This window comes from Neolamprologus brichardi, chromosome 5 (assembly GCF_056152115.1).
Source record: "Neolamprologus brichardi isolate AB-2024 chromosome 5, ASM5615211v1, whole genome shotgun sequence".
NCBI lineage: Eukaryota > Metazoa > Chordata > Actinopteri > Cichliformes > Cichlidae > Neolamprologus > Neolamprologus brichardi.
Genome location: NC_142108.1, coordinates 20268992 through 20290059, shown reverse-complemented (window position 1 = coordinate 20290059; position 21068 = coordinate 20268992). Strand labels below are relative to the sequence as shown.

Here is a 21068-nt window from a genome sequence, read left to right as displayed (position 1 = left end):
ATATTATTAGCTGGCAGAAGAACCTCATACCATACATACTGTATACTAGACAAGCAAACATGTACATTTGTGATTAATGTTACCACCGACAATTACTCTAGATCTGTAGATATGAAATATACTTTAAATACTTTGTAATCAAACGAATTTGATCGCGGTTGTTTTAAAAGTTTGAATTTTGTAGTATTGAGATTGGTGAGTTAAGAAGCGCCGCATTTAAAAAAGTGAATGCATTGCCTTTTGCAGACTATTTGGAATCAGCGCACTTTACATTTCTACAGTTTCACCTGAAATCTTTCACAAACCTGGTTATTATATTATGACAGAACACACAATGCATAGACAAGGAAGTTTTATTTCAGTTTCAGCAATCATATCTCTGTGGGTACAAATCTTATTTTCTTACATCTTGTTCAATAACCCATGATGCATTGCATCCATACATTTGTAGCTCAAAACAGCTTTTACAAAAAAGGATATACAATATATACTTATATTTATATTTATATATATAATATACACGTGTTTCTTTATGAATTTAGATGTGTTTGTAATGGGTAATATAAGCTTTAAAAAAAAACACAGCCAAGTGGAAACAAATCCCAGGAAAGGTTGAACAGAAGGTCATTACCAAACATGTAATAGCCAGTTTCTCAAAGTCATCAACACTGGCTATCTTACAGTTAACATTAAGCCCTTCAAACACAGTTTGCATATTTTCCACAATTACAGTCATGTAAATCCAGAGTGATAGCCTTCTTTTACTGTACTATATGTATCAATAACAAAATGAGGGAAAATAATAATATGAGTGGGGGAAATAAACAGGTTTAAATTCAACTAAAGTGGACTGTTTGCGTACTAATGTAACACTACACAACAAGTGTCGGGATTTAAGTAATTCTAGCAAGCTGTTGGAGGGAAAATGCTTTGTCACACTCCTTTTCTGTTTTTAATCTCTCGAAGGCCGTCCTTCACCTGAGTCATACATTTTAAAAACGATGACATGCTTGATCTGTATCTTTAGTAAAGCATTCCAATTTCCCTTTATGGCTTTAGTACTTTGGGCCTTTTGCTCTGGAGGAACAAAGCTTGTACACTGGCAGACGGGTGATGCACACAGTGGCACTGATGTGTTTTTTTCCCATCACTGTCTAGATATCAGCTAGTAATGATTTGTTGGAGAGATTCAACATAAGTAATAAAAGCAAAAAAAAAACAAAACAGAACGATTAAAAGAGATTCCAGATGGAAATAAACATAGTACAGGAGAATTGTCACTCAGGTAGAGACTTGACCATCACAGTCAATGCAAATGATAAGTCCACTGTGCTGTGTTGTATTCTGTTAACAACATTACTTCTGGTGTTACTCACTTCACATTATATATCTCAAAATTACAGTATTACATCTTTTTTTTTTTCAGTACAACAGAGTAATAATAATCATGTGTGTTTATACTAATTGATCATCATTCATGTAAACATATTGAACCAGGTCATGCAAACAGTAGACCAAAACTTCTTCCACTAGAGGTGCACAGCACAAAGCAGGCGGAGCGCGCAGACTGAGATCCCTCCGACTCAACAGGAGCCAGACCTCGAGACTGACAGCCGGCGGACATTTAGACACTTTGTCAGAAACAGAACAGGGAGGATGAACATGATATGGTTATGTTTGTTTTCTTCCCACTTGTTGTGGATTCTCTGTATGCTTTTTCTAACATGACGAGCGCCAATGGAGGAAGGTGAGATTACTGTGATTTCCAGACTTTTGGGGATCTCAGTTTGAGCCTCAGATAACAGAACAGCCATAAAACAAACAAACAAACAAAGAAAAACAAACAAACAAAGAAGTCTCCTTTTGATATTCGTACATTTCAGTGTTTTTCCTAACAAAAAGCATGCAGACACTTCAGGTCAGAATGACCCTTCACAAACCCAGTCTGAGCCAGAATATAGAGTCCATAACCCCAGAATCACCTCTCACTTTCAATTATCTCCTTTGAAAATAGGCTTTAAACAAAAGAAGTGAATACTTATTTTTTTTTAAAAAAAGACAGAAACACTAAATAGTGACAATATGAGGGGAAAAAGGGTTAACCAAACAGAAATAGATAGGCAGGTGAAATCAGCAGTGAAGACACAGCTTGAGATTTAACTAAACAGCTACTTGGTCGATGACTAGACTGAGTCATATTGATGGGTGAAGAGTATAAAGACATGCAGAAGGAGTTTTCAGTACTCTTTTCATTAGCTTTTTCCCCCCCTGTCTGGCCAGATTTTTGGAGAAGGCTGCGAGAAATGTCTAGCATGTGGTCCAGATGGACGCCCATTGTAACTGCAATTAGAGGTACTGCAGATGACAGATAATATAAGAGATATGTAATCAAAGAGAATACCTTTATCTCATCACAGATTAAAACTCTAGGCCCTTCCTGAAGATAACCACTTATAGTACTAGCAAAATGTCAATGGCCACATTCACCTAGATTTTTTCAACAGCGTGCTTTAATGGTGGTGGTGGTGGAGGAGTATTGGCGGAGGGTTTCTGGACCAACATATTGCAAGATCCTTTAAAAGAGCCATGCCTACTTGAAGCAGCTTTGTTTACCATTAATGCAATGCAGTTAAAACTTGTAAATCTTCACTCATGAAGTTTTTTCTTTTTTAAAAATTATTATTTATCTTTTCTTTTTCTTTTTTTTCTCCAGGCAAAGGAAATGTATGTTTTGTCTGCACTGTAACAGTGACCTGCTGGCTGTTGATGTACTCTGGTGGACCGTGCCTGATAGCTGCTCTGCATTCCTGGCCAGACTGGGCGGGTCGGCGGGTCAGCGGGTCGGCGGGCTCTGGGCGCTCCAGGGATTCGATGTGACATGACAACACTATTAGGTTGTGCTCAGATCCGACTAGTTGGCCTGCAGCAGTAGGTGCAGCTTCTCAGGCTGTCCCGATCCGTGCTGCCCTCATTGCTTCCACGACGGCCATCCTCGTAGTTAGACACTGGATGTTAGAGCAGAGCACGGATTATTCTGGGGTCTGAGATTATCCATGGTTGGTGTAAGAGCTAGAGTCTGTTCAAAGTTGTAAATTGGCCTAATCCAGCTAGCTCTTCCTCCTAATTCAACACCCACATCATATAGGGCTGATGATAGAAATGGGCAAGATTTCCAATTGTACCAGATTCACATCTCATGACAAATCCGTGTGGTTGTATGACTGAAAACCTTACCGCAAACATCATAAATTATTATGAACTTACATTTTAGGGCTATCCTAAATAAGGAAGAAATTTTGTCTAAAATAAAATAGTTTGTTTTTGGTTTAATTGCAGCTGATAATTACAGTAACTATGATATTATTATATACATATTAAACTCATGAAAATTCACACAATTTCTAAAAACGTACACCTTGAATCACCTAAATTTTTATCTGGGAAAAAATTAAATTGCATATGTTCATTCACTGTGAACTGCTAACTTACAGCTCTCCTCCTCGCCATTCCCCAAATCGTCATCCTCCTCCTCCTCTTCCTCTGGGAGCAGATGTCCATGGCAGGGGCTGGTGGGAGTAATCTGACTGGGTCCCTCGAGACTAGTGCCCAGCTGCAACTTCCGCATGTGGCGCACCACTGCTGTGGCATTAAATGCTTGCTACATTGAGAGAGGAAAGAGTGGAAGGGGGAAAAATAGTAAGAACCTTCTGTGTCTGACAGCTACTGAGGGAGGAAAACAGTTAAGCTGTACAAAATGAAACTCCTGGCAATCTTAATACACCTCTTCCCACAGGGTGCTGCGTGATTCAGCCGAGGAACTGACCTTCCATTTACTTTTGGCAAAGTTCTTCTTGATTTGTGCGCTGACAGATTCGTGGATATTCTTATCCAGAGCTGTGTCACCACATATCCTGAAAGTCACCATGAATTGGAGAAATTACTGGAATTTTAGGCACATGACTGAGACATCATATTGTAAACGATTAGCATCATTCATCATCATTAGCATCGTGGCTAAGCATTACTTCACTGAAGAATAAGCCAATCTGTACGACACTGATCTGCTGATCTGCAATGTAGAAATGTTTCTTTGGGCTTTTCCCAAACATCTGACAATGCACAATCAAAGAGATGAGTCAGCTAAAGCAATCAGTTATATGCACACTGACAGTAAGAAAAAACAATAAACAATATCGCAGTCAATAACTGATTGATTTTTGCATCTTGCGATATTAAAGAAGCCGAAATGTCACCCTTGAGAAACCAGAAAAATTTAAAAAATAAAATATAACAAATATATAAATAAAAACTTGAAAACATTTTCACACTGCTGCTTATGACATTGTAGCAGCTGCATATAGATCTAGTATTTTAGCTTTCCTACCATGGATGCTGGAGCGCCTGCTCACATGTGTATCTTTTCAAAGGGTCTTTTTCCATCAGGTGACAGATGAAGTCTTTGGCTGCCAACAAAATTTAAGTTCATGTGAAAATAATAATCTCATTAGTTGTCATTTATGTATTTTTTTTAATCTGTATTTGTAGTAGACATTTCATGGTTACCTGAATCTGAGATGTCATCCCAGTATGGAGAGTCAAATTCATATTCTGCTTTCAGAATCTGCTCAAACAACTTGGCGTCATTCTCATCGTAAAACGGAGGATAGCCACATAAGCTGTAGAAACGACATTTTATTTTTATTTAATGCAAGAACCCACCCCCCCTTCCTCCCAAAACGCTCTCTGTACTTCTCAGGGATAAATAAACTGCAACTTACAGAATATAAGAAATTACTCCTATGGACCAGCAATCCACTGCTTTACTGTATGGCTTCTGAGCGAGCACCTCAGGAGCTGCAGTCAACATTCACAGAGTGAGAAAGTATAGAGACAGAGCAGCGGTGAGGATGAATTCAAGTAATCTTGACCTTTCAGTAATACTATGTGATCTGCCAGGTCATGTTAAACAGGTAGAGAGCACTTCTGAAACACTTGCAGTTGACTCAATAGTGGATGAAAGAGCCTCTCACAATGCAGAGTATAAAGAGGGGATATCAGCTGAAACAGCTAGTGCTAAGCTCACATGAAAGAGACGGGGGGACGTGAGAAGACCAGAAAATTGAATGCCTCACCCACATATCCAGGAGTACCACAGGCTGTGGACATGACGCTGCCCGCCCCCTCAATTTTTGACAGTCCAAAGTCACTGATCATAATCTTTGAGTCTTCATCCATACTGTAATACAGCAAATTCTCCGGCTGCAGAGACAAGAAGAAAGATCAAAGAGGAAGGTTAGAAAAAAAAGAGAAAAGAAAGAAAAACAAGCCAACTGCAAGACAGGCTGAGCTTTTATATCTCTGTCTTTTGCTGAATTAAGATACCTTCAAGTCTCGGTGGACTATCCCCATATCATGGAGGTATTTGACTGCATCCAAGATTTGATGGATGAGCTGGCTGGCATCTCTCTCCGTGTAGAAACCTTTCTCCACAATTCTGTCAAAAAGCTCACCTCCAGACACCCTGTCAGTAAAACAAAATCAGGGAAAAGAGCTATTCTGTCGTCTCTACAGTACTGCAAATATTAGAAGTGATTTTCTCTTTAAAATGAGCTTAAATTGGTTTAAATAAAAAAAATCTATTATCTTATTCTTTTATGATTATTAATGGTGTTTCCAACGGTTTACTGAATTTTAGCAAATTGTCCGAATTACGTAAGACTGCTTCATCCTGCTAGTGATTTCATGAGTTTGAACATTTGAAATGACATATATTAATACGAATATGATACACTGTCAAATCTGAGGTGTTACATAATGTCATATGTAACAGATTTTTTAAAAAGAAGCTTTTTCCAGATTTATTTTCTCTAAATTAACAGAACAAAATCAAATGTTTCCAGGCTATTTTAAAGAGAAATATGAGAGGCATGTGTATCTTGTGTTGTGCAGTTGGCAGTTGTGTGCAAGCAATGAGGAAGGAGAACTCACAGCTGCATGACAAGATAAAGGTGGGATGTACTTTCAAAGATGTCCTCCAGCGAAACAATATTGGGGTGCTTGATTCTGAAAATTCACAAACAGAAATCATTAGAAATCTGTTTTTTTTTTTTAATTAATTCATTTTTTTATTTTAAACAAGTCACATTTCACCAAACACCAAACGTTTATATTTAATTGGTCACCAGATGGCATTCTTGCTGCATAATTCACATTTTAGTGAGCGCTGCTCTCTCTTTTCCCTGATGTGTACAATGGTGAACTCAGGTTAAAACAAGTTATTTACACTGCTCCCTAAAAATAGAAAATGTGACAGCCTCCCAGAGAAATCACAGCTAAGTTTTAGATAGATTACCTCTTGACTCTTTTCTACGCCTGCAGAAATGAATGAAAAACACTTATAGGGCCTAACAGCATGGCTATAACAAATGTTAGTCTCTTAAAACATTGATTTGGATTGCTTATTGTTATGAACCAGCCAACAGAAGGTTGAGCATCTCTCTTGGCTGCTGAGTCAAGTTGAGAGCATATGAGGCATCACTAACACAACAGCAGCTGAGAAGGGCTAATGTGACTTTTCGTAGGGTGAGAGAATCCCTCTTTCTTTTCTCAGATCATTTTTTTTTCAAACTTCCCTCATCTCCCTCACTCTCAATTCTCTCTTATTTATTTCATTCTGACTTAAATATTCAGTCCACTCCTCCCATTCTTTCATATCATTCTCCCTCTATAATACTCCCCCCCCCCCCCCACCCCACCCCACCCCACCCTCTCCACTTCTCCTCCCTCTATGTCTCTTTCTCTTTCTTCAGTACACTGCTGCGGGGAACTCCACACCATCTCCGCCTCTGTGTGCTGTTGCCCTGGCAACAGGGACACTAAAAATAGGTCTATCTTCTTTACTCCTGACATTTCCGGTGCACAATCCTACTGTTTCAACTGACACCATGCATTTAGTCACCCATTCAATTGACCCCTTGCATATATTTTGGAGGGATGTATATGCACTGTAGTACCAGGCTGCACTGATTGATCCTTCCAGCTGGACACAAAGCAGCAGCCGATGCATCGCGAGCAACTCCAGCGGCCTCACCTGTGTAGTACTGCAATCTCATTTTCGATATTGTTCTCTTTGCCTTCCAACGCTTTCTTGGGAATGCACTTAATGGCCACGAGCCTCTGAGTCCTCTTTTCCTCTGCTAGAACCACCTCGGAGAAAGCACCCCTAAAACACACACAAGCGTACATGCACCAATCAGACAGTAATTGAGAGACGTGTGAGGAGTGTGGACTGAAACGGACAAAATCAGAAAGCTTTGTGCCACGATGCCTAGAGAGTGTGACATGAAAGAATAACACATGAAGAGTTGTTTTTTGTTTTGTTTTTTTAACAAAACATTCATGCTAATAAGCTCTAATAAATAAAAAATAACTATATATGTTTAAATATACTGGTTTTTGGTGCAATCTTCTTATTTCTTCTTATATGTTCTGCTAACTGGAAGGTTGGTGGTTTGAACCCCAGCTCCTCTGGTGTGCATGTTGTACCGTCCTTGTGCAAAATAATGAAAATGAATTTCCCTCTCTGAAAGTGTGATTGATAAAGGGCTGCACGCACTGAATGAGGCACTGTATTTGTGCATTAATGCATGAGCGGTCAATAGGCCTGGAAAAGTGCTATGAAAACACCAATGTTTAATTTACCACTTAACCACACCAGACCTCCTCATACGCTGCATTCAAACCATCGGGGTTTGTGTTTGTGTTGCAAAGGTGTGTGCGTGAGAGAGCGATGTTTAGATGAATAATTCACAACGGTGGCATTACCAAGAGGATTTTGGAGGGCCGAGAAAAGGCTCGGGAGGTGATGCAACAGTCACATAGAAAGATGGGAAGAGAAGTTGCTTTAAAAAAGGAAACGATGTTCAATAATAGATAGAGTAAATGTAGTGTAGCTGTATCTGAGGGAGACTAGACTGCATTATAGATTACGGTCTGGTGATGATGAGAGGCAGAATAGTTTGTATTTACACAGTCTCCCCACAGGAGCGTGGGAGGGAGCTCAGGAGGAGACCTGAATGCACCAACATTGTTAGCAACCACAGGGATCCTTTCCATGTGTGTGAAGCAACACTGTCACTCAAAACACAAAAGGATGTTTGATGTTCAAGTTTTAAAATACGTCATCTTTTGAGCCATAACTCAAAATGTTTGGATTTTACTAAAAATCGTAAATAATAATTGCTCGCTTTATATTCTTTCTGCTTTTAAAGTTAATTAATATGTAATTACAAAGCTGATGTAAGGTTCTTCTTCTTCTATTTTTTTTGTCATCTCTCCATAATAAATGCTCTGCCTGAATCCGTGGTAATCCTTGAGATGGCTTTGAGCCGTGGCCATCTTGTGCTCAGCGAACCAAAGCAGTGGAAACATTTGCATAGTGAAGCTGATGCACAAGAAAGCAACCAATTCTAACACACATCTCCGGTTTCATTTTTAAAACGTCCTTAAAATAGTCTCAGAGCAAAATTACATAAACGTCCATTTCTCATCGACCCTTGAAAGCATTTTAATATGTTTAAGCCTGCAGGATTTGTAGCTACATAGGCTTTCATCAGAGGGTCAAGAGTGCTAAACTTACACTATCGGTCAGTAAAACTCTGTCTAACTTTATGGGGGTTATTGAAAGTAAGGCAATCAACACCTCAGGGGGGAGAGAGACCTATGGAAATCCTAATTTGATCAGGTGACTTTCTCATGGAAATGTAGGCATTATTATCTCATTTTAACATGTGTTTGAAATGTACTGTTACATTAAGAACTGCCTCATCAACTTTATAAATGGCATTTACACACTTCCTTGCTTTGATACATTTCTCTGAAATTCTTAGAACAACCTGTTCAACTTCCACATTACCACCACATATTAAATGCTTGTGTAATGCAGCTCAAATTGTATACAACAGCTCCTTCTATACTAACTCTAAAGCACCGAGGTGTCAGTCCTTTTGAACAAGTTAAAACATGCTGAAATAACAGAATTTCATTGTGACTGATTCTGATAAAGGGCTGTGAAAGAGTCTTATCTTTTTATTTTCCATATCAAAATAATAGGATCTGTTAGCAAATTGCAGTACAAATTACACAGGTATAAATGTGAATCCTGTCCAGTCACCCATATGCCGTAATGTGTACTGTTGTAGTGGAAAAGTGTGACCTTGTGGATTTTCAATCATTGCCTTTAAACCCACAGTGCAGTTTACATCACGAAACACAGAATTCACTGTTACACTGACAGCTAAAGTCTGTTTACTTTGTACTGATAAAGATTTTGAGCGTGTAGACTGCTGTGTGTTTTTGATAAGAAACACCACCAGGAATTGTTCTGCAGTGATTTGAGATATGTACCAAAGTGACTGACAAAACAGTGAAACAACAAGAAAGAAAAATCATCACTTTCATTTTTTATAGGTGCAGAGTGCAATGCTGTACTGTTCAAAATGCTATAATATCAGACAGCAAAATATCAGCACAATACAATAGCCATAAAAAACAATAAACAAAAAATTAAGAATAAAATACATAAATACATATAGTGCTTAACAAATTATTAGACCCTACCAAAGGTAATGTTAATGCCACAGCTGCTGTAAATTAAAGTTACTGGTAATTACCAAAATATATATATATTTATGTTTTTATATGAAAACATTTTAATGGTAAAATATAATTATTGTTATTATCTATGAATTTTCTCATTTACAGTTTTACAAAAAAGGAAAGGAAAAAACAGTAAAGAAGATCGATATTTTTATTACCTTGCAAATTAAATTTTTCCTTATTAAGTTTGAAGTTTTACTTTCCTGAACAGAAAGGCGTGCCAGCTCAGGTTTGGGTTTAAAATTTTATCAGTTTTTTAGCAGTAATAGCTACCACCTGGAAATATGATATTAGTTACCATTAGGGCTGTGCCTCATTATACAATATTACTGGAATACATTTAAAAACACCCTCTCACAGATCAGTAGGGAGCAAACAACAATGACGCAAGCACAGGCATGTCCGAGAGTGAGAGCATGGAGTCAGTCCCCAGTGAAGACCAAGTACATAAAATCCAATGCTTTGCAAAATATGCAAACAAACAAAAGAAAAACAACTGTTCCCGCTAAAAGTGAAAAAAACTTGTTCCACCATTTGAGGCAAAAACACAAGCTTTAAAGAGTCACGAGGAGGAGATTCTAGCAGATTGTGATGTGGGAGCCAGGAGTAAACAGATAGCTCAACAAGTGCTGCTGGAGTGCTAACCAGTTGCACTCGCTGGTTAAACTTCATATGACAGGAAGCACAAAGAACAGATGGAATTTAACATGTGGTCACATGGTAGTAAAGCATGGCTTTAGCCAGCTGGTTAACAATGTCAACCTAAGTATCATCTCCAGTAGAAAATATTTTTCAATTTCAGCTTTATTATGTAACAATATTTTACTGACTACTAAACAGTTACAATGCTAGGTTGCTAGGTATTCTGTCAAGCAGTTTTTTTTAAGTACTTTTACTTTAAATTTTCAGTGAAAAACATGACCTGGGCTACTTTTTGTGCTTGCATGTGATTTATGCTGTGTCACTGTAAATAAAGCTGTGTCACCACTATTGTACTAAAATGGTGCATCTACTGCAAGCACCTTGTGGGAATAGATTCACATTTTGAATTAGGTAGTCTGTCATCGGTGACAGTAGCTCATTGGAAAAGAAGGATGGGAAGTGCTCTTCATTGTGTTTGCACTGATAAATACTGCTGCCTGCAAGCTGCAATTACTGATGAAACATTGTTGAGGTTTTTTTCTATATTATCATAGATTTCATAGTCACAGATTTCCTTGATATATAATGATATAATTTTCAAGCTGTATCGCCCACCTCTCATCACTATTGCCTAATTGAGAGTTCAATCCCACAGTTTATTCACTTTGCTCTAAACAATGTCATGTGACTGAAAAAAGTCAGTCTCTTAGTACTACGGTAAAGGCTGTGACAAGAATGTATCGACATAAAAGAATATAAAAATATATTATCCAAAATGTAATTTAACATGCGTAAACATAAAATATCATTAGCTGTAACAGAACTATGAGGCTGTATAATGATCGGAAGTGTTCTTAAAACAATATGACTGCGTGATTTCAGCACATATCTGTGAGTGACAGAATGACAGAGCAGACGACAGAGCCAGAAAAGGATCATCATAGATGTACATATAAACACGCACATACACACACATGTACACACTTCCCCACTGTTGCCATGAGACACACTGTAATTAACCATCCAGTTGCTCATTTCTCCTTGGAGACATAGTAGGGGTGGACTCTCAATGGGTTTTGGAGAGGAACACAGAGGAACCTACTGTAGCTGTTGCTCTAAACTAATGAGAATATGTGAAGTGCTGCGTATTTTAACCCTGGACAGGCGCAAACCCAGCAAAAATGGGGCTGTATGTTCTCATCCAGCTGTAAGGTTTTCTTTTTTTCAGTCTCTGATTAAAACATTGTTTCTGTATCTAACCAGCAATTGGTAACATACAATGGAAATGTATTTAATGCCAGTAAATAATCCTGGCATGTGCATCAACTCGCTGTTAAGAAACTGAAATAAATACATTTCACATGAGTCACTGGACTCCAGACTCATAACTGATGCATCTGTCATCTTGGCAGTTTGAATAAGACATCTTGTAAAAGAAGATAGATAGATAGATAGATAGATAGATAGATAGATAGATAGATAGATAGATAGATAGATAGATAGATAGATAGATAGATAGATAGATAGATAGATAGATAGATAGATAGATAGATAGATAGATAGACACACACACACAAAAAAAAAAAAACCAAAAACACAAGTTGGTGATGACACTATCAGCCCAGCTGTCTAAATGGACAAATATTGATTCACACATTCTCATATCAATGTCTCGCATTGCTTTCACTCTAATTAGTGGTATCACTGTAGTGTACAACACACACACACACACACACACACACATGCACGTGCTTTCATTTTTGTACATAATATACAGTACTGTGCAAAAGTCTTGAGCCACCCCTCATTTTATGTGTTAATTTTTTAAAGTGGTCGTTAGCATGAGTGTTCTCCAGGCCTTCAAAGGTATATCAAAATTTTTCGTTGGTGATTGGTTGCAGATAATAAGAGAGGAAGCACAGGCATACCTGTGACATGGTACAAACTCTGTCATTGCCTTACATGCTATTTCTATGTATTTTTACACAGGTTTCAAGAGAAGAAATAGGTATTGCTCAAGACTTTTGTACATATATACACCCATTGGCCACTTCATTAGGTACACATTTTCAATACTTTGTTAACACAAATGTCATAGGCAGCATATAGACCTGCAGGAGTTCAAATCGAGCATCAGAAAGTAGGAAAAAGGTGTCTTTGAACATGGTCTGATTGATGGTGATTGATTGATCTGAATATTTCAAAAACTTCTGATCTACTTGGATTTTCTCACACAACAATCTGAAAACAGAGTTTCCAGAGAAAAGTGTGAAAATGCCTTGTTGTTTCCAGAGGTCAGAGGACAATGGGCAGAACTGATATGCAGGTAACTATAACTCAAATAATCCCTTGTTAAAACCAAGGCTTCTAACAAGCTGTATCTAATGAAGTGGCCAGTGAGTGTATTTTCACCGTTTTAGTCTTAAGCCAGTGACTTCATACACTAAGTTGCAGCCTTAACCCGCTGAGTTCTAAGTATCATAGATGGTAACCCTAACTGTACACTAACACTATATATTCACTGAACACAGGTTGTCACATACGGGTCTAAGTCTTTGCTACTTAAGAATGAATACTTTTTCTAAGTTCTGAGAGTTCCTTAGTTCAAAAATATAATTTTTTGTGGCAATTACTTTTATCAGGTTCTTTTTTTATTTTAGGTGATAGCTTCACAATCAGTAAAAGCTGTTCCCCTTTTTGAAAACATCTACAAGGACCCGTAAGTCTATCGATCTCACCTGATACAAAATACTCACTTCAAACCCAACACGCCTCCAAGTCCCAAAAAAACCATTCCCATTTTAGTCCAATCCATAATGTGTGTGTGTATGTGTGTGTGTGTGGGCTTGAGAGAGTGTAAAAGAAGACTGCATCTCTGTGGATATATAGTACAATCCAATTCAAAATTATCTCTAGATCCATTTTTCGTATTTCAAAAATATCTTTATACATTCACACCACCAAAGCTTGGGAGTGGAGTGGACTATTCACCAACAATTGTACAACTGTACGTTCTCCCTTCACTCTGCTAGAGTTATGTGTAAGTCAAACCTCTTCACTCCTCTCCTATTCTCTTCAAACAAACTAACCAGCACAAGTGCTTTCCAGTGATTCTGAGTACTGCACAGTCACAATATTTATACTCATCATCCACCTTTACAGCACAAGTAGTTCTTAAAGCTGACCTGCCTCATCTCTTTGTTTTATTTGAAATTAAGGCTCATTTTATGGTTATCCTGTCTTTCTGAGTCATACTTTATGCCAAATAGCTTCCCTTTTAAAATGTCAGTTAGGTCTTGGTGTTAAAACTAATTGAAACAAGGGGTATTCCAAAACTGAGTCAGATACTATCGCTTAGGTGTAAACTATGATTGTGAACTTATTGCATTATTCCTCTAAAACCTGTTTGGTATCATGTAATTACCTTGTTCCTTAACAGGGAGCTCTAAAAGAAGAATCAGGCATCAGCAGTAAACTTCAGAATCACTCTGCTGTGGAAGCTTAAGACTGATTTTACTACTGTTTTGTGGTTTAAATGATTTGTTAAGTAGCCTCTGTGTAGCTCATTTCTGTTAGACAAGCTACCAGCTCATGGGTATAATCCCTGTCCACAGCACTCATAAACTGAACTTATGTTCCTGCACACTATCACTGTTCATGATTAAAGTCAAGCTGCAGCGTTCTGTTTTGTAAATAAACACATTAAATTAAGTGATTTCAGAGGACATTTATCCACACTGTAAAACAAAAAGACATCTATTTGGACAACTGAGATACAGAAAAGCAAAGGCTTTCAGTATTAATGGCAGTAATAAACCACAGCAACTACAGCAATGCCTCGGCCCCTGGACTCTCCTTCCATCTTAAAGTCTTAAACAAACACTCTCGGTAAAGAGGGCCAACACAGAAGAAACTTGAGTCAGCTAGACTCTCATCGCATGTTACACCTCCATAACAAGTATCAAAATATAATCTGAACTTTTGTCTACTACTTATGACTATTAATTCCAGAAACAAACAAACAAACAAACAAACAAAAAGATTCTATCTGTATTTGTTTACTGCATTTTTCATGATGAAAGATTGACCCTTGACCCTTTGAGATTGACCCTTGACCCTTTGGTAACACATTCATATACTTCCTTTTAACATTAGTAGTTCCACAAAGTAAAGGTTGACTGATATAAGCTCTTTAAGATGGATATCGATACTTCATGGCACTTTATGATTTATAAATGTGATACTCTGATATATCTAGAGATGGGAATGAAGAACCAGTTTGAGTAGTTTGAAATCCCCTGCACAGACAGCATGCTAACGGTAAGCTAGCGAAGACCCCAGAGTGATGTTAAAGCTGAGTGAATGCTGATCCCACCCCAGCAGCCAGACCCTGAACTTCAATAGGAAACAAACTGCTGAGCAGTCAGGCTGCAGGCTTTGTTTTTACCTGTTCATGTTGGAGTAATTAAGTAACATACTGCTTTATTTAAAAATGTTCTGTGTGATATGTGTAATACATTACGTTTTTGAGTAATGACCCCAACTCTGACCTCAACAAACAGGGGAAAAACCTCCAACATGCACAAACATTTGAACACACAGCATGCAATTAATTTGCACAAATGTAGTGTCTTTGTATATGCTGGTGTATATACAAATCATGGTGATGACTAAAAATGGAGCCAATGAGAACACAACGTCAGCATTCATCACAGGGTTGAAAGTTGTTTCTCGTGTCTCTTCTCACTTTTTACATTTTAATTTATCAACTGTTATAAATACACATTCCAATAGATCATCAAATATCTAATAATAGCTGATAATATTGACCCATAAATAAATTAGGCTCACAGTCATACATTAGGAACAGGGAGAGGGATAGAGCGTGCCACCACATGAGCCCCAACCAGCCCCAATTAGGTAGGTGATAAAAACTGTATCTTGATGGAGTCTCACTTGATTGCCTGACACAATTTATCTAATCATCCGATGACACTTGGGTTTTGTCAATAAATGAAAAAAAAAAAAGTGTGTTGAGGATTAGAGTGAATGTGCTCTGGAGAAACTGGTAGATTGAACGCATTACCTCTGGACAGAAACAAGTTGTCTGTTTTCAGGAGGTGTCCTAAATAAACTGATGAATAGTTTAACACACCAAGAGGCTAAAAATGGGCAAATTTTTAAGAGCATGACACCCAAATATTCTGTTTTGGGAAAAATACAATTTTGTGTACAATTGCATTACACTAACAAAATCCCAAGACTCTATAGTGCCCTACAACTCTGTCTCATTCATTCATTCTTGGTAATTCACAGTGTTGAAGGAGAAAAGCATGAGAATAACAAAAGTGAAAAACAGTCTCCAAAGCAAGACAGGTATATTAATTGTAGAGGGGGGATTTCTTTTCCCCCATCTGCTAACACTACCATGAGGACAATTTGTTCTCCAGTGGACTTCAAACAGAGGTAGAACTGTGAGGATTATTCGGATCTGAATATAATATTTCAACATAAATCAATTAACTTCACACACTGAATTCCTGGATAAAGCTCCCCAGTAATCTTTTCTCTGAGCATAAGGAGCTTTCCGTCAACACATTAATTCTACCCTCTGCTAGGTCCAGCTATAGTGACAGGAGGGAAAGAATATTACTACAGCATTTTCTTTTTCTCTTTTTTTTTCTGGAATAAGAGAGCATGGCATCCTGGCATTTTACTCACTTCAATCCAAGTTATATAACCTTTAATATCATACTTTAACAGTCACTGTTTTAAGTTGCTGTGGAGTCCTGGTAGAATCATTTCAGGAGTTATGAGCATTAAGCAGCAGTCATGAAATCTGAAACATACAGTCAAAGTGCATTACAGACAGCATACACAGCTCTGAGAGACAGATTTTCTGTTTCTTACAGTGTTTTAGATAACGAGACAGTGTCATCTACCCACTGCTATCTCACAGTTTTGGATGGGGACCAGAGTTGTGCAGTCATTAATATCTGATTCTGTGTTGCCTCTCTGGGGAAGCAGGTGTGATTCCAAGAGGAGAGAAAACAGCCACACTACATATGGCACACCCGTGTCATCACAGGTGGATGTGTGCTAGGTCACTTGTACTCAGTTTAGGGGTGGAGAGGTGCCCACCCGACCATCTGGGCTCAGTCCTGTCCCCCTGGAGGGTGCAGATGCAGGTCTGCATGAACCCATGCTTCACCATCACAGACTGCAAGGCAACCTGAACCCAGCTGGTTGAAGATTAATTTGGTAGACTTATTAAATCAAGATTTAAAATGTATTTTAAATTCCAGACTATGAGGCAATAACAAAATGTAATCAGGGTCAATATGAGGGCAGCGGGAAATATGATTCACCGCCAGATTTTACATGACTGGTTGGACTCAAGCTTCAACAGATTTTCTGGCAAACTGCAGTCAGCAGTTACAGCCAACTTCTCCTGATTACCCAAGTTTGGAGTTCATACAACAGTCTTATATCCTCCTGTCAGCCATGATGGAGTAGCTCCCACAGACGCATATGAAAAGGATAAAGAGTAACAAGTCATACTGAAAATTACAATTTCATAACTGGTATAAATAAAAGGGATCTATCCAGTTACATTGTTTTTATGTTAGTATGAAATGTGTTCTTATTCTTTCTTTTTTTACTTTAGAGTTTTCATAAAAGGAGAAAATGTATTATGTATACTGTAGGAAAGAGGAAACCCAGAACAAACAGCCTACAAGTATTTCACATCCTCCTCAAGCGCTAACCTCTGGAGCCAAAATTTTTTTTTACGTTTGTGTTGAAAACTGCAGTTCTTCTGCTGACCACTGGAGGCTAGTTCCCAAAACAAATCAGTCCCATTAGACTTCATGTTAAAATGACAAAATTTAAAGCGCTAAACAGTCTGTTTTACATTCTGGTACGAAAAGTGTTTTCATCTCTATGGATAGTTTCTCCCTTCATAACAATTCTAGAGAGTACATTTTCTTTTTTCTGTTTTTTTATTGTGTTTAATTGTATTTTTTGCACAGGCAGCTGCAGTCGATTGGTATCTGCTGGTCCCTTTCTCCACTAGCTGGAGTCACTGAACTGGACCACTACACTGTGCTTCTGCTTTTGATACCTTTTGGAGCATTTTAATTGAATCTGACAACTAACAAATGCACTAACATGGTTTACTTGTTACCATGACAACTCCACCCTCTTGCTGAAATATGGTCATTGCTACCTAAACAAAACAAACAAATAACAACAACAACAACAGCAGCAACAGTAAAAACACTGAAGCGTGCAGTTGCAAATCAGTTGGTGATGCCATGGTAGCTGCATTCCTGAGAGTATGGTTTAGATCAGTGATAGGTGATAGATTAAATGGTGTGGAAATATATGGTAGAATGGCTGTGTTAATGTCAGGCTGTGTTAATCCTCATTATTTTGCTTTCACCACATTAAATCATGCAACATGCATATGCACTCTGTCACCTGCAAGTACTCATAAGTTACAATGCGCATGGACAACAAATGCCAGCTTCACTATATGATGTCTCAGACTTTACAAACCTACCAGTACTTGTATGGGTTTTATCTTTGTGATGATAGAACCTCCAATAATAAAGGGAAATCTAATTCAAATTCTAAACATACATGGTTGTTTTTGTATCTAGTTATCCATAGTGTTATAGAGGCATTCCCGTTGCTGAGATTTCAGCAGTATTGGTGTAATGCAGACAAAGCAAAAAGGAGCGTGACATCCAAATATTCCCAAAAGGTGTGGGAGTGCCTTTGCGAGTTTCGGCCAGTCAGCCATCGAGCCGAAATCTGACAACTAAACAGTAAGTACTACTTACGTTCCCAGCACTTCTTTGAAGTCGTAATGTTCTTTGATGTCTGATGTCTTCTTTTTCCATCCATTTCCATCCTCTCCAAGAGGCATCCTACAATGCTGATGGGAAACGCCACACTACAGCTGTGGAAAAAAATAATCAAGGAAAAGACTCAGAGTATACACAATTAAGTTCAGATCAACTGCACTGATTTTCAATAGAGAAACAAATTAAATGATCAATTCGGGGAATTAGTGACTTGGTTACATTCTAAGACTTTTTTTTTATTCTTAAGGAAAAAACATCCACTTTTTCTCTTCTACTTTTATGTTGCCCATTTTGCAAAGATTTAAATGCAAAGTGGAGATATACATTTTTAGGAATTTGTATACAATCTGTGCATTCCTACAGTGTTTAATATTTAAAATTAAACAAAAATATTCAGTGTTTTTTAATTGTTTTAGATTACACTCTGGTTATCTGGTGTGCTGCACCGAATGACAAGAAAAAAGCTGGAAGTAAGCCCATGATGACAAAATACAAAATTACAACAGCTTTTGTGTTTGAATTTATCAAACAGGACAAATTAGATAAGCAAGGTATGTCTTATTAAGATGTAGACATTAATGAGATAAGAAATAGAAATAGAAATAGATCACGACAAAACAAACCTGTAGCAACAAACCTAGGACAAGTTTACAAACAGAAACCACAGACCACTAAAAATGACAGTTCTCCAGTTCTAAAAAACACTAATAAAGTAGGGCAAACAGTGCAGCAGAGGCTGTCACAAGAAAGCGACCATATACCGTGGCAAAAACAAACGCATGGTCAGTAGGTTGTAGGCAGACACCAGCTGGGGGACCTGTGCTATATTTAACACTTCGCTTGAAACAATTGGGTTTCTCTGAAGAATGAGTATCTACAAATATACAAATCCTTGGAGATCTTTGAAGTGGAAAGTGTAGGCTATTCCAGTGATTAGGGTTTGACAATACAGGCTGCAGGGCTGCAGGGCGTGAATGGCAAGCAAGCAAGGAGTTTGAATGGAAATTAAAAACGATGCGATATGCTTCTAATGCCACAGCGAGCTCGTTTTTCGTGGGTCGTGGTGAACATGCAACTATCATAGACTACAGGAAGAATAGACGATGTGGGTGTGCGAAGCATACTGCAGCGCTCAAGGGTACGGCAGTCAAATCAAGACAGCATCTTTAGGTTTAAGCAGGAGGCTGCGGACATGCGACAAGGAAGTGGAGCAAAGGCACTTTGTCTCACAGATAAAAATAACACAATGCAAACAAGCCTGCAATGAATGTTGAACTGAAAAGGGAACGTACCTAAATGGCGATCTGTGGCTGTGATGCGTTCTTCTTCCCTCTGGGAGCGAGTGTGCTTGCTGTGCTTGTGCGCAGCGCTGGGTCCGCTCCGACTTCTCCTGACGTCAAGAAAGCCAGACGTCTATGGACGTAGTGCACCATAAAATCACTATCTGTTCCCTCAACAACGCGATCTGCGATTCACCTTATGACTGTCGAGCGACTGTCTGTTACAGCTGAAGAGTTTTTATTTTTGGCGATACTATAGCGCAGATAATTCTCCTCCTTAAGCACTGTGCGAGTTAGATTTAGGCAAATTTTCAAGAGTTTTTGAAAGTCATAACAATCCAGTTTGAATAAATTATCAATCACAGCCAGAGAAGCCGGTTTAGCTACAGCAGACTAAACATTTTAAACGCAAAATGGCCCCAGGACGAATTATTATTTTACGCATGAATTATCAGAGGATTAAATCTCCCTTCCGCACCAAGCATCTTTCTTTTGCAGCTCTGTGCACTCTCACACTTAAACCATTTCCTGGCAACCAAGTGACATGCAAAGGTGTGGACAAACAAAAAACAGGTGAGAAGATCCGGGAAGAAATAAAATGTCTCACTCACTCATTAAAAGTTTATCGTTCCCCCTTGAATAAAGTTTGATTATTGTTTCTTTTTTAGTTTAATATTTATGTCGTAATTCAGTGATTATTATTCCTTTATTTTTATCACCACTTGCAGGATACTGTCCACATACTAAGAAGACAATCACTGAGTATCTAAATGTATATTCTTGGTAGACGTATACGGAGAACTCCACCAACCAGTCTCCATGGAACATCATAGGGAGAAAAGGCTCCACAGGGATGGTAGCACACAGCCCGCATTTCTGGGAAAAGGCAGCGAGTTGTCCTTCGCAGTGTATCATTGTAAATAAATGTTGGTTGGGCGTACTGCATAGCCAATATTGTAAATCCAAACGCAATACATTATAATACAAATGTCCTTAAAAACACAGAAAAGCTAAGTGAAATTCTCTCTCATAAAAAGCTCTAGTGTCTGAACACTTACTCCAATACTACTCCAAAACCATCACTGAGTGCCAGTTCCTTTGTGTGTTTTTTATTTCCTTTCTTTTGTCTTAAGCACTTGTGTAAATGTGCTTTTCAAACAAAGTGATGCTGAAGTACAAGTAATATGCCATTACCACAACTTCTTCTAGTAATCATAATTACCATAATGAAAATACTCTTCTTTAACTCTCATTTATAATTTTCACAACAAAACTACTACATTATACTTTTGTACAGTTTTTTTTTTCAGTTTCTTGCGGTTACATTAACCACATGTTACCATGTTACGCTTCTTCTTTCAGCTCTTCACCACAGCAGATTATCTGACTCCATCTCACTGTATCCCCCGCATCCTCCTCTGTCACACCAGCCCTCTTCATGTCCTCCTTCACTACATCCATGAATCTGGCAGCTCCATCTTCAACATCCTTTATTCCATAAATCCATTCTCCCTTCCCTGCACATGTCCAAATATCTCAGCCTTCCCTCTCTAACTTTGTCCCTCTGGTGTTCTCATATTTAAGCTTGTCCACTCTGGTCACTCCTAATGAAAATCTT

The 21068-nt window shown here is 38.2% G+C and overlaps 1 protein-coding gene across 1 annotated transcript; it reads right to left on the bottom strand.

The window, feature by feature from the left end:
- Nucleotides 1-335: 335 nt before the first annotated feature.
- On the bottom strand, nt 336-19653 carry camk1a (calcium/calmodulin-dependent protein kinase Ia). Its single transcript, XM_006783111.3, has 12 exons — nt 19463-19653; nt 18147-18265; nt 7091-7222; nt 5989-6063; nt 5383-5521; nt 5133-5259; nt 4779-4854; nt 4564-4676; nt 4385-4463; nt 3824-3911; nt 3490-3658; nt 336-3005 (listed from the first exon to the last, which is right to left on the bottom strand). The coding sequence occupies exons 2-12, from the start codon at nt 18230-18232 to the stop codon at nt 2902-2904; spliced, it is 1188 nt and encodes a 395-aa protein (XP_006783174.1). The 5' UTR covers nt 18233-18265; nt 19463-19653; the 3' UTR covers nt 336-2901.
- Between the last annotated feature and the right edge of the window lie 1415 nt (nt 19654-21068).